Source organism: Aedes aegypti, chromosome 2 (assembly GCF_002204515.2).
Source record: "Aedes aegypti strain LVP_AGWG chromosome 2, AaegL5.0 Primary Assembly, whole genome shotgun sequence".
In the NCBI taxonomy this organism is placed as follows: domain Eukaryota; kingdom Metazoa; phylum Arthropoda; class Insecta; order Diptera; family Culicidae; genus Aedes; species Aedes aegypti.
The window spans coordinates 384353823-384381530 of record NC_035108.1 but is presented as its reverse complement, the minus strand read 5'-3'; the positions used below and the strand labels follow the sequence as shown (position 1 = coordinate 384381530).

Below are 27708 nucleotides of genomic sequence, written 5' to 3'. Positions count from 1 at the left end.
TCCTCGCGTACGCCGGGCTGTCAAAACGAGAAATCAAAACATTGCGCTGTTTCATAACATTTTCCATGTGAATTTCCAGCAATTTCAATATTTTGTACTAATTTTTGCAAATATTTCTGTTCGTTGGAGGAAAAACTTCTAAAATGCGAATCACAGGGGTTCTGCAGAAAATCGGTGATGTGTCGAAAAAGTTTTCCAATCTCCCGGATGCGTATATTAAGCGTAGCATGGAGCAGGTGAGGCAGAATGTTTATACGGTGAGAGTTTTATTAAGTTACCAACAAATTCTTACAGGTTTATTGGAAAACACCCCGCGGGAAACCACAATACCTGCCGCGCACCGTTGAGCGTAAGCGGTATCGTTTCACCACAAACCGGCCTTGGACGGGTCAATTCAAGCAACAGAATATGCCGGGTACAATTCGGAAAAAGGTATTCGTCGAACCGGTCGCAAATTGGTCGTACTTCAAGGGCGATCGAGTTGAAGTGCTTGTAGGGAAGGATAAGGGCAAGCAAGGCATCGTTAGTCAGGTGTTCCAGGAGCGAAACTGGGTCATCGTCAGCGGATTGAACTGCCACTTGCGGAAAGTGGCGGATGAAAAAGATTATCCGGGAATAACGATCAAATCCGAAGCACCGCTACTTGTAACCGACCAGGTAAGGTTGGTGGACCCTTCGGATCTGCAGGGAACGAGCATCGAATGGCGTTTTACTGAGGACGGCGAAAAAGTTCGAGTTTCGACACGCACCGGACGAATTATTCCCATTCCAAAGGGTAACGAGGAAACGCACGACTATAAGGCCAAGAGTTTGTACATCGAGCGGCCAAAGGATACGGTGGGGGATGTGGTGAAGGAGATTACCTTCAAGCCATCGCTGCAGACGTTCGAGATGGAGATCATGAAGGAAATGGGCATCGAAGAAGACAGGATACCGACCAAGACGTACTGGTATTAGAGAAGGTAGGCATTAGAGATGGTTGAATGGAATAGATTGCGTTACTGAAACATGAGTCGTTGAACTTGAGATGAACAAAAAGAAAGCCTGATTATTTTCTTGGTGATGAGTAGATTATTACAACTATTAAAAATAATTAGGTTAGCTCTATCTAGTATGGTCTAACGTGTTTTAATAAGATGTGATAATTGCAGTAGAGTGCGGTTTGCCAGTTTTTTTTTCTTTGGATTGTCGTACTCGACAAGCTAAGACCATTGGTTGGTCCATCTCGCCAAAAGTTTGCCAGGTTTGCACTCGCCAAGTTCGTTAAAATCAGTATGTATGAAACATATCTATCTAAATTTAAGGTTCCTTTTTGACAGGGTTTGCTTTAAGCATCTCAAAAGATTGCAGAATTCATAAGTTGAAGATTCCTGTTAGAAGTTCTTAAAATTATCAATGTGAAATCGCTCAATATTTTCTTAAGTTTACTGTGCATATATTTTTAATTCCAAAATTTGACACACTGATATGTTAAGCTGATAGATTTCAAGCACTCTTCTTTAAAATTTTAATAGCCGTTAAAATTGTTTACACTTAAATCTGATTTTGCAGTTCGATTTGAGATTCAAAACTAGAAAGAATCAGGATTTTGTATTATTTAGATCAATTTTATTGAACTTTGCATGGAAGCCTTCCTATACCACGTCCTTTTTCTGGACTACTAAACAAGCAAAACTGCATTTTACTTTGAGAAAGCTTGGCCAAATACAGTTTTATTACAGACAAAGTTTTATTATATCATATGCTTTGTTCTAACCAAATTCCCAAATATATTCAAAAATCTTGAGTACGAAGTTCATGCAATCCTGGACGCGAATTCTGGGAAGAAATGTTATCGTAAATTGAGCACAGTTGTTATAAAATATTGAGCAGCAATCTGACATCATCTTCAATAAAATTTTCACAAAATTTTGGGGACGTGCTTTACAAGATACTTAACGAGATTTCACAGATTCATACAATCGGCAAAAACTACACGTGTGTGTTGCAACATCATGCATTTCTCTTTGAACTTTTCTTAAGGACCTATCTCTTTGTTTGAATCACTAGCCAAGGATATTATCTTTCAATGCTGTAATCTCAAGATCTCTTCAAAAGATACAGAATTCCAGCTGAAATTCCAAAATTCTCAGAAAAATCTTTGATGTCAAATCATCATAAAATTCACGTGCACATAAAGGGAATGTCAGATTTATTGCAAATTCACACTACGAATCGTGTAAAATTACATAAGCTACATGAATTTGTGTCCATGCTCGATTACGCGATGTATGTAACAATATTCATAATTTCACATGATTTGTCTTCAAATTTGCCAATCTCTTCATATGCATGATTATATTGATTTTACGCTGTACTCTGAATGGATTTTTTTTTAAGTGCAGCATCAGTTGACAGCTCACTGCTACCCGTATGTAGTAAAATCTCTTGTTCGAAAGTAGTACGTACTACATTTTCGTAAAAGTTTGTTTATTCATACCAAAAGAGTAGTAAAATTTGTGGATTTTGCTTTTGAGTAGATGCTACATGTAGTAAAGTTAAACGCTTTTTATTTATACCACTCATCGGCTGTTGAAAACGAAAAATCTGACTATATCAGCCAACTTGCATGCAAGTTGGCCAGCTTGCATACAAGTTGGCCAGCTTGCATAGCAAATTATTTGCTTAATTTGCCACAGAATTCAAACTTCATATGTACAACAATACTCATCAACACAGTTCAGCATCGAAAGAATGCTCAAAAGTTATTTATTAATGGTTTAGAAAAGTATTGTATTTTGCCATATAAAAGAAAGAAGAGTTTTGCATGGAGACTGCAAGCATGTTAAAAAAATCGTGCAATTTCGACCAAATTATATCTGAAATGAAAGTTTAAGCCCTATTCTGCAAGCAGGCTGAATTAGATCACAAACAGAATTTAAAAGTAATATTTTAAATTTTATGTGAACATCAACAACTTTGACGACCTGTAGCTAAAAAATATGACCTGCTGGGATATTTCTGAGAACGGCTTCAGATGCAGCGACCCCTAATCTACGAGAGACATATAATTTAATCCTTGTGACACACATTTGTGTTAAGGTACCGTGGGGCAAGTGGGTAATGGAATTCGTATAGTTGAGATATTCCAAATTCTAGAGACTTTAAATTGAAATTAATGAGGTCGTGTTTATTTTTTAGTTTGACTCCCACAAAATATAAGCATTATTCTGAAATTGATTTTTGTGTAAAATTGATTAAAAAAAAACAGAAAAAGTTTTTGAAAAATGTCTCTTTACTTTTCACTTGCCCCATAAGTGGGGCAAGTGATAAGTTTATCTTTTTGAACAATCAATTCAAAAACTAACGGTTATACTCACGATTTCTATTAACTTTGACATTTGTTAAAGCGTCGCAATGAACAATAACATAATTAACATGTAAACAAAGAAAATTCTATTCTTGTCACTTGATTTTTCTTCTGTTCAGATATGTTTGTTGAAATGATTCGACAACATCATAACTACAACATTTTCAATATTAGTTCTTACAGAGACAGCAATTGCATTTCTGCTTTGTAGAATTTTCACTGCTCGTTATTTGTTTTTAAGAAAATCGGTTACGACGTCGGATAATTCTTTGGGAGAAATCAAACGGAATGCTTCAATAATGTATTTGGAATCTTTTTTATGTGGATACCCCATTTATATGTTTTGAACTAGCTGTACATAGACATTACAAGAAATTTCAGTGCTTTTTTTATATTGGAACTATACAATCAACGTCTTACTTTTAATCGGCTGTCCGAAGTAGACATATTAATATCCAAATATTTGGCAACCTCTTTTAGAGAAGTTCCTTGATTTCTAATAGTTTTTAACGCTTTGAGTATAATGTTTCTTGTATTATCAGTACGTTCTGTTTTTCTATGATAATTGCGAACCTTGTTTACTTATAGTAACCTAAAGAGAAATCACAAATTCTCTCTAATAAGAAACTTTTCACTTGCCCCACGAGATTAGAAAATTTATGGTGTTCCAATTTAGTTTCTTTTAGGTCTACGTCGAATACATTCTAAAACTTTTTTAATTGCTGTTTGAAACTGTCAGAGTGGACAACTTAGAAGTGGTACAGAAAATTATTTTCCGCTACTGAAAATATTAAAATAAGATTGCACGCCGCCAACTTGTTATGGAGTGATAGTTGACAGGTTAGCAATCTTTCGCTCTATTATGCAATAATGGTTTGAAAATCTCAGGAATCTGTTACCTATCGTAATGTTCTGAATGGCCTCAAAGGTTTACGCATGAGTTTAAAACGTTAATTCAAATATTCTGTAAAATATACAAATTATTTTTACTTACCCCATTTACCCACTTGCCCCGCGGTACCTTACACTGTGTTATTGATAGTATCTACTATACTGAACCAAATAAAGTTCTTTTTTTTACTGAAAAATTAACGATGATAATGCAGGCTGCTCAAGAGAATCTTTATAGAGAGGGAAAGAGATTTAAGGAGCTTTAAAAAATGCAAGTGATTCTATGGAAAATACAAGATGATCTCTACGGTTGGTTTGATTTCTATTTGGTCATTCGATTTCTTCAAAGTAGATCACGTATTCAATTCCACACACTTTTATTTTCAATAAATTTATTTTAAAATGTAGTTTCATCAGCACATCTACGAGCTATGCAGTGATCGTTTTTTGTCACTAAACATTTTTCATTAGAAACATTCGCTTCTCAGATCTCCGTCCTTTTTCAGGTTCTAGTGATACAAAATCGTTTTCTTATAAATGATGGCGCATTCATTCCGCTGAGATAGTTATCTTCCAACTTGCAGTTAAGGCACCCACTAATTTGTATCATTCGTTATCGTTTGCCTAAACGTAGTAATGTGATAAAATTTGAAGTGTTGGAACGGAATTAGTACTATAGTACGATGCTGAGTTTATTGGACATTGAAACCTAAAAGATCATTGTCATTTTATTTCAGTATTAAGTTATTTGTGGTGCTACCTCCTGGAGTAAAATTAAAACTAATGTTGATCTTAAAAATAAAAAAAAAATGTTATGACCAGAAAATTTGGACGGCCTGAAGATTTCTGCTTGCGTAAGATAATAAATCCTAAAAGGCTAGTAAACGAATACAATTCGTACTACATACAATCTACAGAAAGAATATTTAAAATAATAAAACAATAACTGTCGCTTTCCTAGCACTTCTAAAAATAAAAAAAATCGAACACGTGAGAAAATAACGTTTTTCTCCTAATCTAAACGGCATTGCTTCATGCTTACTTTTTCCTACGTCTATCGCGATGTCTCGTTGCGAAATGTAAAGGGAAGAATTGTTCATTGTACACAAATGCCTTGGATGGAATCGCACGGAAAATTGACATGACATGAAATGCACACAGTACGATTCGAGTATGATGTCTGGACAATACTACACTACAGTAACTCAAAAAAGTCTTTGTATAAAAATGAACATCATAGACGAATTCGCAATTGCACGCTGTCGCGCAGTCTCCGTTTAAAAAAGCAGAGATTCTCGATTTCGCATTAGATAGGGATTATGTACACAGAAGTCTGATGGACACTGCTCTTCGTTTTTAATGCGTGCGGCAGCTCTTGTGAGCAATCGTTCCTAATCGTTCCAAAAGATCCAACTGTTCGGATTCACTATTCGGTAGTGGCGGGCAACTATGAGTACGCTGGTGAAGAGCAGCAACAGAACCGACACCGGATTCCGGATGGCAGTATTGTAGATCCTACAATACGGACACTGGGAGCTACCGCATACTTCGCAAATGTTTAGCAGATATGTTTGTAGAGAGTCGAAAATGGTTTCGTTGAAGCGCTCTAAAATTATATGGAAAAGAATGAAATTTGGTATAAGTTAACGTATCATATATTGAAATATCTAAGATACGAACCTGGTGCGTAGTAGTCGTAAACCCTAATAGGCAGGTATCGTGACATGTTAGCCACAGGCATCCACCGTTCTAGTGTGAAGTTCACGCAAACGAAGTCGTTGTCCAACTGTAATTAAAATTATTGTTTAATAAAAAGTTTTGATGTCGATGTTAAGAGTATTATGTCAGTGCTGTTCTGAATAATAGCAGCTCTACTTTAGCATACTCAAGTTTTGTTCCCGTTCAAGCTATAGAAGCGAATACCGTAACAATACTCACATAGTCGAAGTAGAACAACACCTTCCTCTCCTGGTAGCGTGCACGCTGTAGGTTGCGTACTCGTTGGCTGATAGTGTACGAGTCAAGCTTCTGCTGCTGAATCATGTATCCAGTCGGAACGGCTACGTCCAGAACGGCCATACCAGAACGGATCGATTCGGCAGTGTTGGTCCACCTATACGAAGCAAAGAAAAGAAGATCACGAACAATAATGAAAAGCTTTCACTACACACTGTTCGTTACGTACCGCTGGCAGATCACATAACTGATGTGAGACTGATTCCTACCGTGGAACACGGTATGCGTTGTCAGGTCAAACGATTTCACCGGAGGCATCGTTTGGAACTTATACGTATCAACCGAGTACTCGACGTGCATCTGGAGAATAGCGTAACCCACACCTTTTGCTTGGACCTTCACGGTACCCCATGCGTTTGGAATCTGTTGATAAAAAGTCATGTATGAACGAATTGAACCCAACTCCAGCATCAGCAATGGCTCACCTCAATATCCTGAATTGTCGCCAGATTGTGCTGTCCGATGTGCAGGACCTTCGATTCTCCAGGAAGAGACGTAGCCTCCACGGTGACGGTCAGCGAAGTGACATCCGCCACGCGATTCCGGGTACTGTACTCAGTGAGAGCTTTCATGGCAATTCCGGTGTCCTGACTGGAGGCCCAGCCGCCGTCCATCAACCGTTGACTGTTCAACCAGCGAACGATTGGTTCTACGGTGAACGTCTCCTGACGCGATACGTAGGTGAGCAATGCGTAGGCCGTCGTTTCGATGTTGACTGAATCGTATTTGTATGGTAGTCGCGGAAGGTTGAAGTACTTTTGATTTTCCAACTTGCTCGGCGGTTGCGGAACTTCATCGTTACCCCAGTAGTTGAGATCGGCTGAAAAAGATTTAAAAGTATTATTATCAAATGTTTATTTAAAAGTAACCTGAATGTACAAACCTATCGATCTCATCTTGCTGGCTAGGATTTTGAAGGCATGCTCAGCTTGCGGAGCCTTAGCTTGGGCCAATGCATAACTCACCACAGCGATTTCGTACGGAGATCCGTAGTCTTTAATCAATCCGATGTTGCGTTCTATGTATCGAGATGCACGTTGTTCTGCCAAGGCAACACTCGAACCCAGTCGCTGTAAGAATACAAAAAAAATATCAGATTCCGTTAAAATAAAATTCTTCGTCGATCGGTAGCAGGTCTATTTCAGAGATTTGTTCTATTTTAATGAATAACTCTAGAAGAGCTCTATTTTCAATTTAAGGTCTCTTTAAGTTTCTTTTTAAGTAAAATGCTTTGCAAAATCACTTTTTCATTTTTCGAATGTGTGAGCGAGTAAGGCATTCTAAATTAACCATCATCCAGCCAACATACTTTTGCATGCTGAAAAACACACTAAAATCTGCAAATTTTGTTTTTGTTTCTTGATGGATTTCGCTGAAATTTTCAAAAGTTCCCGAAAAACTCTTCTAGTTTAAGGTCTAAGGGTTTCGGAAATATGGTCCAGGTGGTTCCGGAGTTATTCCGGATTGTCTTGGGATACCAAAATTGGCCACATCATCCCTTCAACGGATATCTCAGGATGAGTTGAGTGAGATATCTCAAGATCCCGACAAAGTTGTTCAGTAGAACGAGTGCTACCTGGCAGTAAGAAATCAGTTTGAGAATTCGTCCACTAGGTGGCGCTAATAACATTTTTCCTTAAATTTCCTACAATTCAAGATCCTGATGAACTAGAAAGTTGTTCTTTTTTGGGAACATTGTTTAGTATAACGAGGGCTATTTAGCAGTCAAAGACCTGCTTGGGAATTCGTCCGCTAGGTGGCATTAGTAACATTTTTATTTAATTTTGTATATCTTGAGATCCTTATGGGCTAGAAAGTTGGTGTCTTCAGCAAAGTTGTTCAGCAGGACGAATGCTATCTAGCAGTGTGCAATTTGTTTGGCAATTCGTTTTTAACCTTGATCAACTAAGCTTTAGAACTAGGATAGTTTATTTCGGGAAGGCTTTGCTTACTTTCTTGTGGAATCATTATAATTTTAAGACCATAAGTGACTTCTAATATTGTAATGCATCCTGTGAATACCATTTTATTCTGACAGATTATCCATAAATGAATAATATGATAGACCCAAATTTTTCAACTCCATGAGATAAGAAATAAAAACAATTGTATCGATCGTTTGATATCAAGAATAAATTGCTAGGAATATTAATGCACACGCAGTTTTTTTTTTGGGTGAAAAAGAGCCGATGCTCCCTCATGTTGAAGTTATACCGATCATATTAAGCATAATACTCAATGAACGCAATGCATATGCATAATAAGGGATAATCGCTATTTAACACTAATTTTCTCAGACAAATTTCCATCATCTATAAATACCTTCCAAAAATCAAACAATCTGTAAACGTTCAAATGAAACCAACGCCAACGAATTCATGTAACGTACTACATAAAAAAACAGCCAGTTGACTATTAAAGAAAAAAATGCACAGAACTGGCTAGAATGGGATTTGAAACACAATTTCGTTTCGCTTATGGATATGCCCTCTGTTTCAAGTTGAAACGTTAATAAATTGATTAAATTTCTGTCACCGGTTTCTTTGGATTAATACTACACCCGATGCTGTTTTTGCACGGATTTTTTTACACGGCCGCAGTTTCCATACATTTTTTTCCACCAAAACCTTATTTTTGCATGAAACGTCAAGAAATGGTGTTACTTTTTTTTGCACGGTTTTTGAAATTTTGAACTGAAAACTTTTTTTGCACGGTACGCATCCCCCGTGCAAAAACAGAATCGGGTGTATGTTTGTTTGTTGGAATTAAATTGAAATTTACAAAAATGTCCGTTGTAAAAAAAATAAAAAATCAAACAAACTTTATGTTTTTTTTTATTTATTTTTTTTTATTAAAGTGCACTTAGAACACTAAGCTGAAAAGCAAGTTCTGTCCCATTGTGTACGTTATGCTAAAATATACATAAAAAACAAGACAAACATTATCGGTGTAGCTAGTCTTTGACTGTTATCTTAAAGAGATCTCTGGATAACATTTCTGATATTTTTTTTCCAATGGACTTACTGATTTACTGTACTGCCCTTTTTCGCATAACAATCCCATGTTCTATGGGATTTCTTATAAACATGGGACTGTTATGCGAATATGGGCAGTATAATTATTGTATAGAAATTTCTTGAAAAAAAAAACTTACTTGGTAGAAATGATCTAAACCTATTTCTGGAATGAATTCCTAATTTTTGAGCGACGAAGTATAGGTAATTAACCCTACCAGAACTGTATGAGAAAACTCGCATGTTATTATTAGAGAAACTGCTGCCTGAAATCCATAGAAAATCTAAAAGAATTCCAACTTTTATAGTAATTGAAAAGTTTCGCAGAAGTTTATGAAATTATCCTTACATCGAATCTTGGTGTAAGTGAATAATTCCTACATTAATGCTTCGAGGAATTTTTTGGGGAATTTTTGGAATACATATTTGAGAAAATTCTGAAGGTACCTCAGAAATAATTCCTATAGGACATTTAGGGAAACTCCAAAGGAAATTTTGAAGAAGTCTGGAAAGAAATTTTCAGAGGAAGTCCATGAAATAATGGAGACCATGAAGAAATTCATTGCGGTATTCATTAAAACATTGTTGGAAGAGTCACTAGAGGAACTCCGGGAGAAATTCCATTGTTGGCGTGGGAATACTTTCTGTAGATAATAGAATAATTTCTAGTCAAAATATTGCAGGAATACCATACAAAAATCTAGTATGTTTCCATGGGAAAATAGAAGGCACTGGTTCAGTTTTTGAAGAACGAAAATCTTGGAGGAAATCCTAGGAAAATCTATCGAAGAAATCACTGAATTCTTAATGGTAATCCTAAACAAAAATAACGTAGGATTTTTTTTGAATACGTGAAATAGAAATAAAATGAATCTTCCGATCATAATCCTTGAGAAAAACATGGAAAAATACTATAATTCCTTGTGTAACGTCGTGAGCAATCCTGAGAAAGGCTTGTAAAATCTTTTATAACATATCTTATTTTCTGTATGATCTCTTTTTATGTTTTTTTCTGGGGTCCTGTCTGATCTCTTCCTGATTCATGGTAGGTCTCTTGAAGTCTCTATTTCAAACATAAGTACATAGCCACTTAGACGCTATCGGCCCTGATATCAGCTACTTACCCCTGACAGATCTTTGACCGAAACGAGCGTTATCAGCACATGTGCCGTCAGTGTGATGTTCTTGGAACGGACGATCTCATTGCGAGGATGCTCGGATGACTGATTCACCTTCCGATCCGGTAGCCAGGTAACTTCCCAGAAAGAACCATCATCCTTCTGGTGCTGCAGGATGTAGTGGATGTTTTTCTGGATCACCAACGGATCGATGTAGATGAAATTTTCGTACTCGTAGAAGGATGCTTCCGAGAAAATCCTAGCGCAATAAGCGGTCAGCCATACGGACGACGCGGACTGATTCCAATCTGCACGGAACAGGGAGAACGAACCATCATCGTTAAGATAACTGAGCTGCTTCTGGTAGCCGATGTTCATGTAGTGGAAGGCAAGTTTCTCCGTTTTCTTGTTACGTTGTTTGATTGCTCTCATGTACTGTATGGTGTAGAAGTTGGCCGCAAAGCTGAACATGTTTTGTTCGGCCGAGTCCATTGGCAACGATAGTAGAGATGTTGCATTGACTGGCATGGTTGGGAAAATGGCGCCCACCACGTCTCCAACAACAGAAATACGAGCCTTGTTCGAACCGAATACATAGTAACGATCGATTTCGTATGGGATAATGGGAGTTTCCGTTACGTTCACATGCATGTATTGGAAGAAGTAAGCACGATTACTGAGATCCAGCAGCGTAGATTGATGACGATGTTGGACGAGGCCATCAGGTTCTACGTTGATTTTTCGACTGACTTGATATGCTCCAAGAAGAGTGGATGCGTGAATGGTAACTTCAATATCACCCAAACGAGTCGGAACAATCGGAATGTATACATTTGAAGAATCCTGCGCATATATGTAGATGTAGAATTGATGTTCGCCGAATGATGTCCTTGGGTTGTAGGATCGCACAATACCATCTTCTTCCACGTGCACAAACTGGTAATCCGGAGAGCTATGCAGAACCACAGTAACTTCAATATCCACCGTTTGATAGTTGAACACAGCCACACGAATTCCAACCTGTTCTCCTTGCCTACAAACCGTGGGCATTTCCAAATTGATGAAGAACGGTTGCACTCCGACGTATTCCAAAGGCTTCCGAAGCATGCCGAAACCTTGACTAGTACTCACACCGAAAGCAGAAACGATCCACAGTGCCGGAATTTTGGGCACTTCAAGATTGAAAATGAATCGCCCATGCGGTCCAATATTGATATCCTTCCACAGCCACACATTCTGATAGTGCCTCAGGATTCTGTTGAATCGATACTTTCGGAATTCAGCCAACGCCGTGCTATTCCTGTTATCACATCCAGCTTCGTCCGTTCCATCCTCACAGTCGAAATAGCCATCACATCGTTTATCGCTCCTGTAGCATCTTCCGCTCAAGCATTCGCTGTAGTTCATAGCTGGATCACAACTCAACGGTCTCCGAGGAATCACCCCATCCGTAAACACCACAAGCCCAACGTATTCGAAAGTACGGTTCGCATCTATGCCAAATGTTGAACTGGGATAGTAAACCAGCTCATCTGGATCTCCCTCGTGCGAAATCCACGTTTGCTTGAATGTTCCATTCGTTTGTTCGTCAAAGTTTGCCATTTTGGTAATCACATTCGCGTAAGTCAACTCGTTACCAGCCTGCATGGTGTAGAAAGCGTTGTCGATTCCCGACAAACCCACATACGAACCGGCCTCACCGTAGATAGCCACTTCAACCTTTTCTCCGGTTCTAGCCTTGCGGTTGTTGATAAACACCGTGAAATTGTTTCTGGAAATTCCATTCACAGGGAAAGTCAAACTGTCCGCGATGACCTTTCCGTACCGACCGATGTGCCAAACTACGATCGTTGCTGTAGGGGCCATTTCTGCGCTCAACGTAATGGACAGCGTTCGCACACCACCAGATATGATTTCCTGTCCGGTTACCAGCACGATTCCCTTGGACATGACAATGTAATGGAAGTCCTTAATGTAGAAATTGCTCTGCACGTGGAATATCATGTATTCTCCAACCTTGGCGTCCCTTGTGCTCGTCAGAACCTTTATATTATGGTTGTTCGGGGAGAAGTGTGATAGCAGCAGAAGTTCAGCGCTCGCCCGTTCACCCGATGGGTGGATGTAGTTCGCCGAGAGTCGCATCGATTGAATTTGATTCAGAAACTCATTCGTCTGCTTGCTGTTCTCCAGATTAAGATCGTTGCGAAGATCGATTTTCAATTCCCAGACTCCAGGCTTGTCCGACATTTGCAATTCCTTGACGTCGTATGTGTTGCGGCCTCCACCGCTTCGGCTATCGATCGTGCCGGATAACTCCATCCGACCTGGATATAGCGGATCGATTGGTAACGGTGATCCGTCGTGGTATTCCGCGATCAGGTACACCGTGAACGGCATCGAGGGTTTGAATACCTGGGGAGAGTTGCCCATAAAGGCAACTCGAATCGAAGAATTGTAGATCCGTGTCATGGCATAGCCTTCAATGACTTCGTCGTAGAATCTTTCTCCTACACGGGCCGTGATTAACACTTCCATTCCAGCGAGATTACTTTGGAACAGTTGGGACAGTTCTGACATCGGGAACTTGAAGTGATACGTTCCGTTGAAGTATCTTAAGTATGGCAGGGATTCTCTGTAGGTGTTTGTCCACGAATCCCATTGCTCGGCAGAATCTATCGGTTTCTTGATCCAGAAAGGCCACTCTTCATCAAAGTTGAAATGTCGTTCGATCACATAGCTGTCCTGATAGTTCGACTGATACCTTTGATCTTGGTATTGGCTGTCTGGTTGGTTGAGCTGGCTTGTGAAGGTTGACTGAGCGTTGAACAGATCCGGGTTCGTGTATTGCAGGTAGTATGGGATGTTAGGGTCCAACTCTCGACGGTTGCCGGTATTCCATACTCTGTTCATGTGGTTGATAGCTTTGGGATTCATCCAACCAATTGGACGAATGGTAGCCTTAAGTGTTAGGTTACCTCTCGTGGGTGTTCCATTGGTAAAATTGGCCATGATTTTCCCGTGAATGAACGGATCGGTTTGGAAGAAGAAAGCAGGCATGGTTACGTTCACTTCAAATCTCGTCTGATAATATTCCTCCACACTGAATTTTCCTTCCTCGATTTGACCTTGGGCAATCACACGAATTCTCCATTCACCGAACATCGGTTGATCAGACAGTTTGTACTCTAAGCTAACAGATCCCAAGTTGGATTGCCTAGACAGCCATCGCCGCATGATGTGTCCAGTAGGATCGAGCATGTAGACATCGACGGCATTGTCGAAGCCTTTCAGTTCAGTAGTAATCGGGATCGTTCTGAATCGCACCATTTCTCCCTGCATGTAGACCGGTTTGTCCGTTTGAATGAAGATCGTCATTGATCGTTGCGAGAAAGTCAGTTTGGTCTCGTTCACGAAAATGTACCCGCCGAAGGTGTTTTCGTAAGAACCTTCCACTCGTAGTTTATAGTCGCCGACTACGCTGGTCGGAGGGATACGCATAAGTAGCGTTTCCGGGATACCAACGCGTACCGATTTCAGTTCGCTACTAAGTTCTACGCCGTCACGGGAGATACTAGCGCGTACAGCCATAGGATGTTGCGCCTCCAGCAGATTCACCGATACCTTGTAAATCTGACCGGGACGGACCATGCGGGATGCCACGACAAAGTACGTGATCTCCTTATTCAACGGATTGTTGGATTGGTCCAGGAAAACATTTCTGTTGCTCTGCGGATTGAATGTTCTCGGTCGAGGGGTTGTGCCGAATCGCGTACCAGGAAACTCCCGAGGCGTCGTCGATTGGAATAGTACATCTCGATCACGATCGCGATCGCCACGGCTGGGATCGAACCGATTGTCGATGCTGTTCGAGTCGGTCCCGTAGAAATCTCGACTGCCAAAGCTTGGATTCCGAGGATCGTTGCTCGCGGTTGGGTTTGACTGAGGCTGGAAATTGCTTGAGGTAGGATTGTATCGTTGTCGATTGAACGGATCGAGTGGATTGTATCGTGGCACGTCGTTGGGATTCTGTTGCTGTTGGGCCCAGGTTAGAATCGAAGGGAAGCCGAATAACAGCAGGAGCACACCCGACCAGGTCGGATGCCACCGACGGGTCATGCTGCCGCCGTGGTCGCTATTTTGATGAGTTCTGAAAGCAGATGGGAGAAAAAAGGAATTAATATAAGTATACTAGAAAACGATTTAAATATAAATTAGGATTGAAGTAAATCTGCAATTATTCGACAGGCAAACAGACGAAACTCTGTAGAAAATTGTAGTACCACGTTTAATCCATAATTTTAAATCTTTTAAGTTTTCTTATGTTCTTTCACTTGCACCTTCTGCGTGGCGATTTGCTTTGGACGAACATTTTTCTTACACTTACGTCTATTTGTCTTACTTTCTTCATCTTTATCTTCGACTAAATTAATTCAAATCTCTAGAGAAATTAATCGTTTCCCATTTTTCACCCTACACGGAGCAGTAAATTAAATTAGCATTTTGACTGGATAGGTTCGCGGTTGTTGAATGAAAGCAGTACATCAATCGACAGGGCAACCGATATTCCGGTGTCTGTTTTTCGTCAGGGTTTGGTGGCGAAATACAATACCGAACTACGTATCCAGAAAAAGAAACCACACTCAACTGATAATTATTTATGACACGCATTTTGTACTGCCCACTGCAATCGTGACACCACCCATCCCTAATATTCTATCTATACCTGAGGCAAAGCATCAGCACATTCTATATCAATTGCCAAACTTCTTCCCGCCACCTCCGCAATAGAGCTCCAGAACCATCAGAACGTAGCAATTTTTCGGTTGATGGATGATTGCGCTGTGAGATGGCGGGTTCCCCATTGCATGTTTCCGTTCTACAGCGGTCTATCCGCAGACCCATTGCACAGTTGACGGGTGAGCAAAATTAGTCGAACATTAAATTTTGTTCAACTGTCACAATACCGATTGCCGGACAATAGGACATTCGGACTGTCGTCACAACATTAAAGTTCCATGGCATTCAAATTGTCCGACTGAAGCTTTGTTTAAATTTTGAAGTTCATTGATTTGCTTGTCGTAGGTCTATGCAAAACGAGACCTCTCTGCTGAGCGTGTAACGCTGATGACTCTAATGCTGCCTGTATTGTGGGTGTCGTAGTGTTAACGTGAAGTGTGACGATGAGGTTGGGACAGGCATGAAGCGCAACGGTTAGTTAATGATGAATGAATGAATCATCGTGCTGGAATCGCTTGTCCAATGAGTAGGGGCGTAGGTCACTTTGCGTAAGCAAACTTATGTAGGTATAGGGAATTTTCGAGTTTAACTCGGATGGATTGTGACTGCTGTGGTCAATCGTTATCGATTGAAAGAATCACTGATCGAAAGAGTCGAGACAAACTTGTGGTATCGAATTAATGCAATTTTGTTTATAGATTTTGTTGAAGTAATTGTCGAGACCCAACATCTGATATTTCTATAACATCCAAAAAAAAAAATTGTGAATCAATTTATCTCAAGCAGGGCTGGGAAAAAATCTGAAATTCATTCTACAGTAGTCAAACAAAGCCAATCGCAGTCAGCGAAGCGAAGTCAGTGAAAATCACGCCCATCGCTGCTGTAGGCAAAGAGCCTTGAAAATTGCAAAAAACCCGTTGCTAAGGGCAACCCAAAATTACTGTAGAAAAATGTTCTATTTTCCGCTGCATTTCCCGCATTTATTGCTGTTTGCGTTTGACGTGCAAATCCAGTCTAACTGAACTTCAAATGCGGTAACACCAAGTAACCAAAGGATACTTAGCAACCATGATGCATATCACCGCCAACCTAGCAAAGAAAATCAAATTTTGACTTCGCCTTCCTTGTTGAAAATCTTACCGCATTTGGTGTTCCCGCATTTGATATTTGCATTTCAAATGTACACAGCAATATAGCCTTCAATGACACTAACGATTTAGAAAATTCATGCACCCAACATAGGCTACTTGATGAGATTCACATTTTTGAACTACTGTACTGATCTCAAGTCACTTCACACATACACACTTAGATTAAATTACTGGGGTCGGTAAAATTTTACTGGTTTTTGGAACTACCGAAAGAGTCAGTAAAATGGAAACTGTCGCCACGCGTAATTAAAAAGCAAATTTCACCATGTTTGATTTTTTATCAATATATGATGTAGAAAGAAAGCTCCCTGCAAAATTTCAGTAAAAAATCTCTGTTTTTCGATTTCTGACATTTTTTTTAGTTTACTGTTTTTTTTTGTAGTTTAAAAAACCCAGTTATGTTTACGAACAGATTGAGTGTGTAGATTAGGTACAGAAACACAGATAACATCAGATCTAAACATTTTCTAAAACAGATCAAACTCGAAGTTTTTTTTTCGAAATCTCCATTTCCATCTTTTAAATACTACTTACTGAAGTATTGCAGCATACGTGAACATTACTCGCAATCACTGTATCATTTTTGACGAATCATCGTACAAACAAGCCTAAGTTTGGCGATCAGACTATCTGAGATAATTTTATGAATGTCTTGGGACGTGGATGTCGTAACAAAACTAGGATCAGGTAGCAATCACAGGAATATAGGAGTCGAAATCGGGAAGAACGAGTATAACAGAAAATGCTACTCCATTTCGTATTCCGTCGTTGGGGGTGACAATGGATCAAAAAGGGATATGTACGATTTATTTATTGAAAAGCTATCGCAATTTAACTCCAATAAATTTCAAATTTGGTGTGTATGTACTTTGATGGTACATTAACAACTGCTCGAAAAATCAAAGAACAATATTTATTCACAGCGGCACCACAAGTGAATGAAAAATGACCCAATCTCATCCCATAGAGGGGTTGACATTGGGTCACTGTAATTGAAATAACTTGTTTTTGAGAATATGATTGCAAAACCATTCATAGCTGAAAAATATTGATGAAATACGATGCAAACAGGACAAAAATATATATAAGATGTTTCACAAATATGATAAACCCACTTAAAAGAACGATTATACCAAAAAATTGAAAAGCTATGAGAAAAGATATGTGAACCCAACATTTATCCTCAAGTTTACATTTTTTTTGTTTTTTCCCTCAAATGGTCTTCAAAATCTCATATCCATTGTCATAACGCCTATTCAGTTTTCCCAATGGTGTACTGAAACAGTGATTATTTTAAACCTTCGCAAATAGTTAAATTTCGGTGCGACATTCCACGATCAATATATTTCATGCAGATGTCATAATCCCGGTATTTCAGCGTTCCAACTCATTTGTACTTCCGTGAGATGTTTCTATTAAATTCCAAAAACCATCCGTTTGATAATATTTTACGATGTTGCTGCGCACAAAACATAGTTGCTGGTTTGAGAAGTTGTCAAAATGCGTTGCATTGTTATTCAATGCACGGAATATTCAAGTAGACTTGTTTGATGTTTCAGCGATGCTGTATTTAAAAAGAATCTCACTCCCATTTTCGATGTTTTAGACACCGTACAGAAAAAAAATGAAAATTTTGTGGAAAAATCAAATAGATTCCGGAAAATACGTGTTAAGTGTAATGAAATGACTTTCAACCGTCTACTAATATAACGATAGAGGGTAAAGTACATGTGTGATACTTTGCACAGGAGAAATTTATTGTTGTAAATTTTGCCTAGTTTCAACATACAAGTTTATTGATATATTAAACAAAAACTACTATTTCTAAAAATGTATATTGTGATGAATTACATGTAATAATATGTTCCCTAACGTTTGAATTATTAATTTTAGTAATATCAGCGTTATTAGCTGAAATATATCATAAATCATATTTTTCCGTTTTGACCCAATCTCACCCCCTAGACCCATTGTCACCCCCATCGACGGTTCTTCGCTTTCTGATCGACCAATTTATGAGAATTATAAGGTATGAGAGGATTAACCCTTTCCCGCCCATGTTGTCTGTAGAACACTAAAACTTTCAACCTTTGTATCTATAAAAATAACGAACAAAATCAAATTGTTTTCACGCTACTTCATAATTACACATCTTCTCTTTCACTACAATGCCTTATTTTAGGGATGCCAACACATTTAACATGTTGTTCTTCGAAAAATATGTATGAAGGAATGGGTTTTACCGGTTGATAAATATTACATGATTTCGAAGCCTGATATAACAAAGATAAACAATCCCCAAAGTAGAGATAAAAAAATTTTACCAATAATTTTACTCTTTATTTGAGCTAACATATGATCATAAATGCACAATTTTGTTTAGTAATCATTGAATTTGATGGATTTTTTATGGTGCACATATGCACCACTGGGCGCACGGGCACACAAAAAAGTGTAATGTCGAAATTTCATCATTGTTTACATTCAACATGAAATTGTTGTTATCAGCTCAGTTTGCAAATTTTACTGAAAAATCGTAAAGAAATAAGACAAATCTTTACGAAAGTTGTGCAGAAAGTGATTTTATCGGATTTTTTGATGAAGATTCTGATGCGTTCAATGGATTTGACGAAGTTACTGATGAAGTGGCCAAACTCTCTAGGCATGCTCCGAAATCGATTAGATCCAGAAGTAAGATCAAAATTAGAATCGCATCGTATAGCGGAATATATATAGAGCTATATTACAGATTCCGATATTGTTCACTTTTTTTAGATTTCTGGATCCCCCTGTCACGCTTTTCCAATACCTAATACACGCACTGTCACAATATTGTAGATCGCTTGTCCTCCTTGTCATGGATGTAATTTTTGAATGGTCCCTACAGAGTATGAGAAAATGATGTTTCGGTTAGATAATCACATGTCTCATGGATAATGGGAAACCGATGGACATTTTTCAATGGTTTACAATTGAATACAGCAAATTCTTCTCATTCGAACCTCGGTTTTTTATTTTCCAAAAATAGTTATAATCGCATAAATTAACTCAGAGATTATCAGGGATTTCTTGGCAGATTCTTGAATAGTTTCTCTGAGGATATCCCCAGGAATTACTTAGAGATTTCTTCAGGGATTATTACAGTAATGGGGACTATGTACCTGAAAAGAAAAGTAATCGCCTATCTCGACGCGTGGGAATTTTTTTGCAAGAAATGGTAAAAAAAGCATTTTTCTTCGATCGCAGTATTCTTCCAGGAATTTTTCCATGCATGAACAGAAATGTGATTTTTTTTTCAAATATTAGAGAAAATGTTCGAAAAAAAAATGTTTCTAAAGCAAATTTTAAAGCAACCTTCGATAAAACTTGTGTATGATTTTAAGTCACATTTGATGAATAAGGGTTACTAAAAGAACTCATAGACCATTGAGGAAATTTTAAGTTAAACTGTAAGAACAATTGAATAAAAAACGAATTAATCAAAACTTTGGATGATGGGGCCTTTCTTAGCCGAGTGGTTAGAGTCCGCGGCTATAAGGAAAACCATGGTGAAGGTGTATGGGTTCGATTCCCGGTCGGTCCAGAATCTTTTCGTAATGGAAATTTCCTTGACTTCCCTGGAGATAGAGTATCATGGTACCTGCCACACGATATACGAATGCAAAAATGGCAACTCTGGCAAAGAAAGCTCTCAGTTAATAACTGTGGAAGTGCTTGTAGAACACTACGCTGAGTAGCCGGCTCTGTCCCAGAAAGGACGTTAATGCCAAGAAGAAGAATAAAAAGAAGATGGTGATGATATCTTTCAGCATTTCCTGAAGGAACTCCTTGAAAACCATCAAACAGAATCCCTTAAAGCATGTATAAGAGAATTCTCTGGAAAAATGCTGCAGCATTAATTAGTATGAAATTTCAAATAAAAGTTTGTAGACTCTATGGGATTTTTTTTAGAAATGTTTGGCAGTACTACAGTTGTAGTTCTGTGATGAAATTCTGGAAAAATTCCTAGAAACAGTATAGAGGAACTCAATGATGAAATACAGATTCGAATTTGAGGAATTCTTCGAAAAGTTCTTAATAGATTTTATCGAAAAACACCTTGAGGATTTTTTTTTGAAATTTATTGAAGTTACCGTGAATGAAATGACGTAGAAATTCTTGTCGGGTTTGTCGGAAAAAAATGCTTGAATATTTTTTTCAAAACCTCTTGAATTAACTTTGCGGATTTTCTTGGGAAAAAATCTGTAAAACATCTTTGCAAGATCTCCTAGTGTAACAACTGGAAAATTCGGTTGAAAGATTAGTGGAAAAATATCTGAAGGAAGTTCAAAGATAATGTATGTTAAATTTTTCAAAGTGATTCCTGGGCAAATCACTGGAGATAGTAACGTTAAAGTGTTCGAAGATTTCCTGGAGCAAATTTCTCAAAATATTCTTTGCAAAATCGCCGGAAGATATCTGGAAGAATTTATAGAAGAATCTCTAGATAGAAGAATTGCTGGAGAGAAACTGTAGAAGTCCCTGAAAGTATTCCAGATTAAATAATTGGAGAAACCACTAGGACAATTTCTGAAGCTTTTCCTTGAAAAGTTTGACAGGAAATTTTTGAAGAATTAGTTAAAAAGTCTTGTAACAGTCTCTGAAGGTTTCTCTAACGCCTGAAAATTGTTGCATCAGAATCCACTGCAAGCAAGATATGGAGTTCCATTTTTCGGACTCGTAGTTGAAACTCAACAAAATAGCTCTGAGCCAAGAAATATTTTAGTCGACTAATTCATCAGCTCTTTCATTAATTTTGAATCCACAATGGCTAAGAACCCCGAAGAGATCAACTGTATTATTAACATCGCATCTGTATCGGTCCATGATCGGTAATGTTTCACAAGTTGTAACAAGCTTGATAAATAGCAACATAGAAGGAGAGCCCCCCATTTCTCGCGTAACAATTTAAAAGGGCCAATCCTCAGATCGTTGACTGTGAGAAATTTCGATTTGAATATTGTTCACCACATTTTAAACTCCTATTTCTGAGTATTCAAATCAATCAATGTGATTTCTTGCTAGTTGAGTGTCGATTTACTATTACTACAGGCTAATAATTGATTTTGTTCTGAAAACTGGCAAAAATTTGGAAAAAATGATGAGTTTAAATGCTTGGCCCATTTTCGATTTTCAACAAGGCATGGGCCTTTTTTATTGCCCTAAATTGAATTTTATTAGCGTGCTTGGCCCAAGGCTAGGCCTTTTCGTTTTTCAATGAATCAGCAAAAGAGAGTCATTGGCCTCTCACCATGCAAAGGCCAACGACAGTTTGCGAAATTTTCCGATTGTAGGCCCTCTTGATGGAGCGAGAACCGATCATTGGCCGTTTCGAGCGGGGGCCAATGAATGATTTGGAAAAAAGCGGTTATTGGCCGTTTTGAAAAACGAGTTTATAACGTGAAGTTTTATGATTATGTTGACAATGTTTGCATAATTTGTTGGGAGATGCTATCGAAAGGTATCATAACCCGATTTGTTTACAATTTGATCATTGGCCCTTTAGAATTGTTACGCGAGATTTCTCTCGTTCATTTACCATTAGGTAGGTGTTTTACTTTACTGGCATGAGAAACAATCTTCGAACATCCTATAACAATAGTGCCCTTCAGGCTTAGAGTTTGTTTAGATGAATTTTATCATTTACTGTTATCCCCCCCTATATAATAAGAGCTGTAGCGGTAGACGATAAACAGGTCATGATATGTTGCGAATTATTATAGTCAGAGAGAACGATAAGTGAGAGATACTCTCAAATTTCAACCCCTGATTATTAGTATAAGAAAAGAAAGCATTTTCATATAAGTTTTGACGTGCACGCAAGCAGATAAAAAAGATCTATCACAGAATCATACTTAGTGGTTTTATGATGTTCAACATTTTTACTTGTTATAGAATTTTATTATCAACCAAGCAAAACTATACTTCTTTGGAATAGTTTTGTGGCACCCTGAAAAATCATCACAGACTGATATAGAGGTCCGCAGTTTGGGGAACACTGTCTTAGATCAATAAATATCTTTGTTTTATTGATATTTTCACAGATTCGACATCTTCGAAGCCTCAAAAATTAACCACCGTTTGACAAAGGAGGACAATACTTATTACACTGTGAAAGTAAGCTAAACATTATAAACTATGATAGCGTCATTTACTCCTGCAGATAATCATCCAAGGAATAATCATGACAAATTGAAATCTGAACAAGGTCCAAATAGGGTAAAGAACTATTTGGACACTTTAATGATTCACTTTGGCATGTGGTATTTTTTCGTTTGAATTGTCTAAAAATTTGCAATAAGGACCACTTTCAGATGATATATAATGTAGTTAAATATGAGCCCAGTAGCTTTAAAATGCCTTTACTGAAGTGAATTAAATGTGCCAAGAATAGGATCCAGTTCCCTAGGTTAAGTACTTAATACTGTCCCGTCATCGTAATACAACTGCGCGTCTTTACTAATCCACAAAATAACCCTTTGAACCACACAAATAAATCTTGTTTATTGAGCAGATTTTTTCTACCACCAAAAGAATTCGTGTTTGTTCATTTTTAAATTCCCATCCGGAAACGCTACACGCGACCTAAAACCAACAGAACTACAACGCCTACAACACAAACAAAACCATTACGCCTTTTTCGCTATCAATTTTATCGCACGCGGAAAACGTGACTTTTCAACAACTTGGAAAACTCTAAGGCACACACACTTTCGAAATTCTGCTAAACTTAAACGTGGAACCGGGGAAGTGGTGGCGACGAACATAAATTTAATTTCAAACAACAAAATCTCGATTAGGCAAACATAAAAACGAATGAAGAGTGAAAAACGACACCGGCCGGCCGGCAACCGGTCGTGGCGTGCGGCGCGGCAGAAAGTGACATCATTTCGGGGATAACTTTTTGTCATCGGGATGACTGAGTGGCTGCTGATAAGCGACCGACCCCATGGAAAATCGATACTAATTTTCCACTTTGCTGCTTTTACGCGCAAATTTTTAATGAATCCATAAATTTCTAAGAAGGATATTAATGTATTTTCCTTATGGATTTTCCTGGGAAAAAGGTAAGCTTGGTATATAGCATTTTGCTCGGAGGGTTCGTCGTGGGAATTACGGTAGATGTTGCCATTAGTGTTGATGCTTGTCAGCGTTTGGATCGGAAGTATGTCCCTAGTCATATTCACACTGTTCCAAATATTGCTCCAATCAACGTTGGGGCGTGACTCTATTTAAAACAAGAAAATTTCTTCACGTCAGGTCAAATTTAAATTAAATTCTTAATTTTCACGTTGACTTTCTTCGCTTACCCCTCCGATAGAGAGGAAGCTTCCAGCCTCCAGGCCAATGCCGCACACATGACTGACTATTGATGAGCGTGCCGAAGGATTTTGGCTTGGTAAAATAAACAGTAGGAACACTCCAATCGAGTCGGGCAGAGCCAACGGCTGCTATCTTGAGGGTTTCTCTAAAATTTAATTTGAAAATATTTTCGTTCACTCGGGGATGCCGCCAGCCGGAATCTTGAAATTAAACAGCGTTAGAAATGGTACTATAGATGCAGAGGGGTTCAGAGGGTTTGCTTTGGTACACACTGTGCAAACATTGTAAAACTGTTGCCATAACTGCACGTCGTCAATCGCAATGCGGTTTTCCGGAAGGATCTGTCCGGTGGAAATTGTAAGGGACGGGTACCGTTATTTATGGGCGCTTTGGACATGCATTTTTGAATTGATTAACATGATGATTCATTGATGTTGAACATAAAGAAGCCAATTCTAGCGTTATAAATGAAATATTACGCAGCGTAACAAAAATGATATTTTTGCGTGTCTCAAGGGTCAAATTATGTGTCTCTAATAGATTCGGGGTTGAATCTGATGCCGTTCTCAGAAATGTTCCAGCACGTCACAATTTTTAGCTACAGTCGTCAAAGTTGTATGAAATACTGGTTTCATTGATATTTGCATAAAATTTCAAGTATGGTTTATCAATCTATTTAACTTTTTTGTTATCTAATCCTATCTGATCCTATGCAAAATAGGACCCGAACTTTCACTTTAAATATAATTTGGTTGAAATAACACGATAAAATTTAGATTTAATTGTTTTTTTCAACACACTTGCAGTCTTCATACAAAATTCTTCGTTTCTTCAAAATACAATAATTTTCTTAACCATAAAAAAATAACTTTTCAGCATCGAACGTATTATGAACTTTGTTGATAAATGTTTTTATACACATAAAGTTTGGATTCGGTGGCAAATTAAGCAAATAGATTGCTATACAAGTTGGTAAACTTGCATGCAAGTTATCTGAAGAAGTTTAATTTTGCATTTTCAACAGCCAATATCTCCAAAACCAGACGTGCTATGATATTTTTGGAAACGGAAATGGATTCAGCAATCCTTAATTAACTAAATAGTGATATTTTGGTGCTTGATACAAAAATGTGTTCCGGTGTTATCAATCAATTTTTCAAAGATATTTTATAACTCCACCTATGCAAACTACTTTGAATATTGAAACAATACTTTTCTTATGGGCTTTTGGCCATTTGGCTGAACACTGATGTGTAGGATTCGTAAGTGTAGCCCAATAACTGATCAGCTAAATCAGTGGTACTCAACCTTTTTGAAGCTGCGGCCCCTTTGATGTTCTACAAACAAACTGCGGACCCCCAAAAATGGATGCTCTTGAAATCACTGGTCATGCAAACCTCTCAAAGATCTCATAATGATTTTCTGACATAGGTATTTGTCACTTGGCAGGAGTACACAAAATACGATTAAATTCACCATGGATAATGTAAAGATTAGTGCAGTTTGTGATTAGGGAGATTAGAACAAGTAACAAATAAGGTCCTAAAGCCCTATCCCAATTTTAGTGCCAAACGCTTAAGTTTAGGTCAAAAACATATGTTTACTCAATTTTTTAATGTTTTCCTATGGTTTAAGTCCAAAAACATTTTTTAATTTTGTCACACCCCTTGGTTTAAACTCAAATTTTGGGTGTATTTTGTTTTCCGTGTCCCTTCCGAAATGTCAGAAAGGAACAACCCCGGTGCAGTGGTGGAAAGAATCATGCCGTTTACGCAAAATGAACCAATATTAAACAGGATCCACGCTCACACGCTCACGAACCAACAGCGACCGATTTGATCACAGATTCTTGCATCGGAGAACCAGAACAAAACAAATGTAAAAAGAGAGTGATTGCTGTATGAGTTCACAGCGGTTCTTTTTTCCGTTCCTAGCTATTTTTGTGAATAATTGGACGGATTATGATTATAATAGATAGATTACAAACTAATGTACCACAGTATTGAGAAAACTGACCGATATGTGGTGTTATTGTAGAAATATCAGAGGGAATCAGACGCGTGATTGCATGTCAAAATAAAATGATGCGATGCCCTTTACAGTATATATGTTCGGGCGATCGTGAGCAAAGAAAGCAAGAACGCAATCGCACAAAATGAACCACCGATGCGGTAGCATTTTTCTGGTGTGCATGAACAGACTCTGTTCACCGTTTTACAGCACTGCCCCGGTGTTAAAAAGTTGAACCCCTGTGGTATTTTTGTCGACTAAGCGAACGTTAAACATGATCTCAAGTGTCAAGGTTCATTTATGGATCCAATTTTTAAATTAAAGTTTTAATATGATATATCCGTTATTTGAGCGGGAAAAAATGCTAAAATAGTTACAGTAACATGCTCTTCCGTATTATTAAATGAAAACAATATTTCATTAAACATTTTAGGACCCTATTGGGGGAGATTGAATATTTTTCATAGTTATTGCAATTAAGGTTCAAAATACATTCATAAAGAGTCTTATTAAAACAATTTTAGCACAAGGGTGAAATGTCATTCTCCTCCAAGATTAAGTTTGCAACGTGTGAACTGAACTACGCTTCGAAGGATTGAAGCAAACCGATACTACAGAAGGACTAATAAGTCAAAAACCATTTTAGTTACTGTCAAAAGCTGACTACAAATGCAAAGCGGAAATATCTGCTAGCAGAGAAGTGGATAATTGCTTACATTTAGAATGATCTTTTTGAATGATCATTGACTGTTTCTTGAACTAACACTAAAGAGCTGTTTATCAATGATGATTTATCCTACTTTGAAAAAAAAAACTGTTCTTTGAAATTCAGGTCTGAAATTAATTGCAAATGCAATACAAACAAATGCATGCTAACTGTACTTTACTGTTGTTTTCAATTTCGGCCAAACGACATTCGGCCAAATGGCATCCGGTTAAATGACCCGGAACCCTTCTTAGGAACCAGATTACAGCTGTTGTAAGTGGTTCAAAAACCTGATTAGATATCCGTCAAGTTTTTTTTTGTGTTTTTTAAAGGATCACTACTACAAACGTCGGTCGAAAATCTAATCAGAAATCTTGCTGATAGGCTTGAGAAGATTCCGCCAATGGTTTGAGTGGAAATAGTGAAGAATTGCCATTTTTTCAATTCCATCAATAGTTTTTTTTTTAAGAATTTCCCAGAACGTTTTGAGAACCTTACCAAGAAGCTGGCGAAATCTGTCAAGGTTTTGGCCTAAAGTATGCCTACTAATACCGCTAGGAACGATGTTGATTTTATTTTTCAAGTTTACACTGAAGAAAAAATGCGAATCTGGAGAGGTAAAATTAGGCTAAATATGAGATTGATAGAATAGCATTACAAATATTTTATCAGTAATTATATAGATAAAAATGTCATTATAGTAATAATTTAAATTACAAAAACTTCGCGAACCATCATCAAAACAAGCAAGATAAGACATTTCTCTCATTTATTTATCAATAAAAAATACACATATTTACAACGACTTCGCGGACCCCTTCAGAAGTCTTAACGGTCCCTATGAGTCCGCAGACCATCGGTTGAGAAACCCTGTGTTAGATGGAATTGAATTAATCTCAATGTGTTGTTTCTTAAACAAGCTGTCAATGCTTGTTTTTCTACAAGAGATCTGAACTTTGCATTTCAAAGGTTATTGCACAAGACAGTAGAGCTAATCCAAAGTAAGAACTCTTCGAATCATTGGTGTTTTAAATTGAAGAATTGAATGATGAATTCAAGAGTTAAGGCAAAGTAGGCCGTCATTGAAATTTGTACGCGTCGTTGATGATTGTTGCTAATGCATCTCACAATTTCGAATCAAAGGAAATCAGTTGGTTTTGCACTGACACAGCTGAAAAAGTATCAGCTTACTTTATGCATGTCAGCGCGTGATACATTTTCAAGTCAATATAAACTATCAAGACTGAGTTTTATCACTTTGGAATGCAAGCTCAAAAGTCATCATTGTTGCCAAAACGAATGACGGGCTACTTAGCCTTAATGTATTCAATCGAACGTGCTGATTTTTGACCGT

General features: G+C 37.9%; 2 protein-coding genes across 3 annotated transcripts in view; one reads left to right on the top strand and one right to left on the bottom strand.

Moving 5' to 3' along the window:
* Positions 1 to 1009, top strand: LOC5576031 (probable 39S ribosomal protein L24, mitochondrial). The gene is made up of 2 exons (XM_001655922.2): positions 1 to 236; positions 295 to 1009. Exons 1-2 carry the CDS (start codon positions 144 to 146, stop codon positions 955 to 957), a joined length of 756 nt encoding a protein of 251 aa, XP_001655972.2. The 5' UTR covers positions 1 to 143; the 3' UTR covers positions 958 to 1009.
* Positions 1010 to 4615: 3606 nt separating this feature from the next.
* Positions 4616 to 27708, bottom strand: part of LOC5576030 (CD109 antigen) — a 71124-nt gene continuing 48031 nt past the window's right edge. For both annotated transcript variants that reach the window (XM_021846922.1, XM_001655921.2), the window contains exons 3-9: positions 10395 to 14535; positions 7140 to 7326; positions 6682 to 7076; positions 6426 to 6619; positions 6179 to 6353; positions 5921 to 6026; positions 4616 to 5846 (exon numbers count right to left, since the gene is read on the bottom strand). In XM_021846922.1, coding sequence (XP_021702614.1) covers positions 5632 to 5846; positions 5921 to 6026; positions 6179 to 6353; positions 6426 to 6619; positions 6682 to 7076; positions 7140 to 7326; positions 10395 to 14504 — 5382 coding nt within the window. In that variant the 5' untranslated portion in view covers positions 14505 to 14535 and the 3' untranslated portion in view covers positions 4616 to 5631. The remainder of the gene's footprint in view (positions 5847 to 5920; positions 6027 to 6178; positions 6354 to 6425; positions 6620 to 6681; positions 7077 to 7139; positions 7327 to 10394; positions 14536 to 27708) is intronic.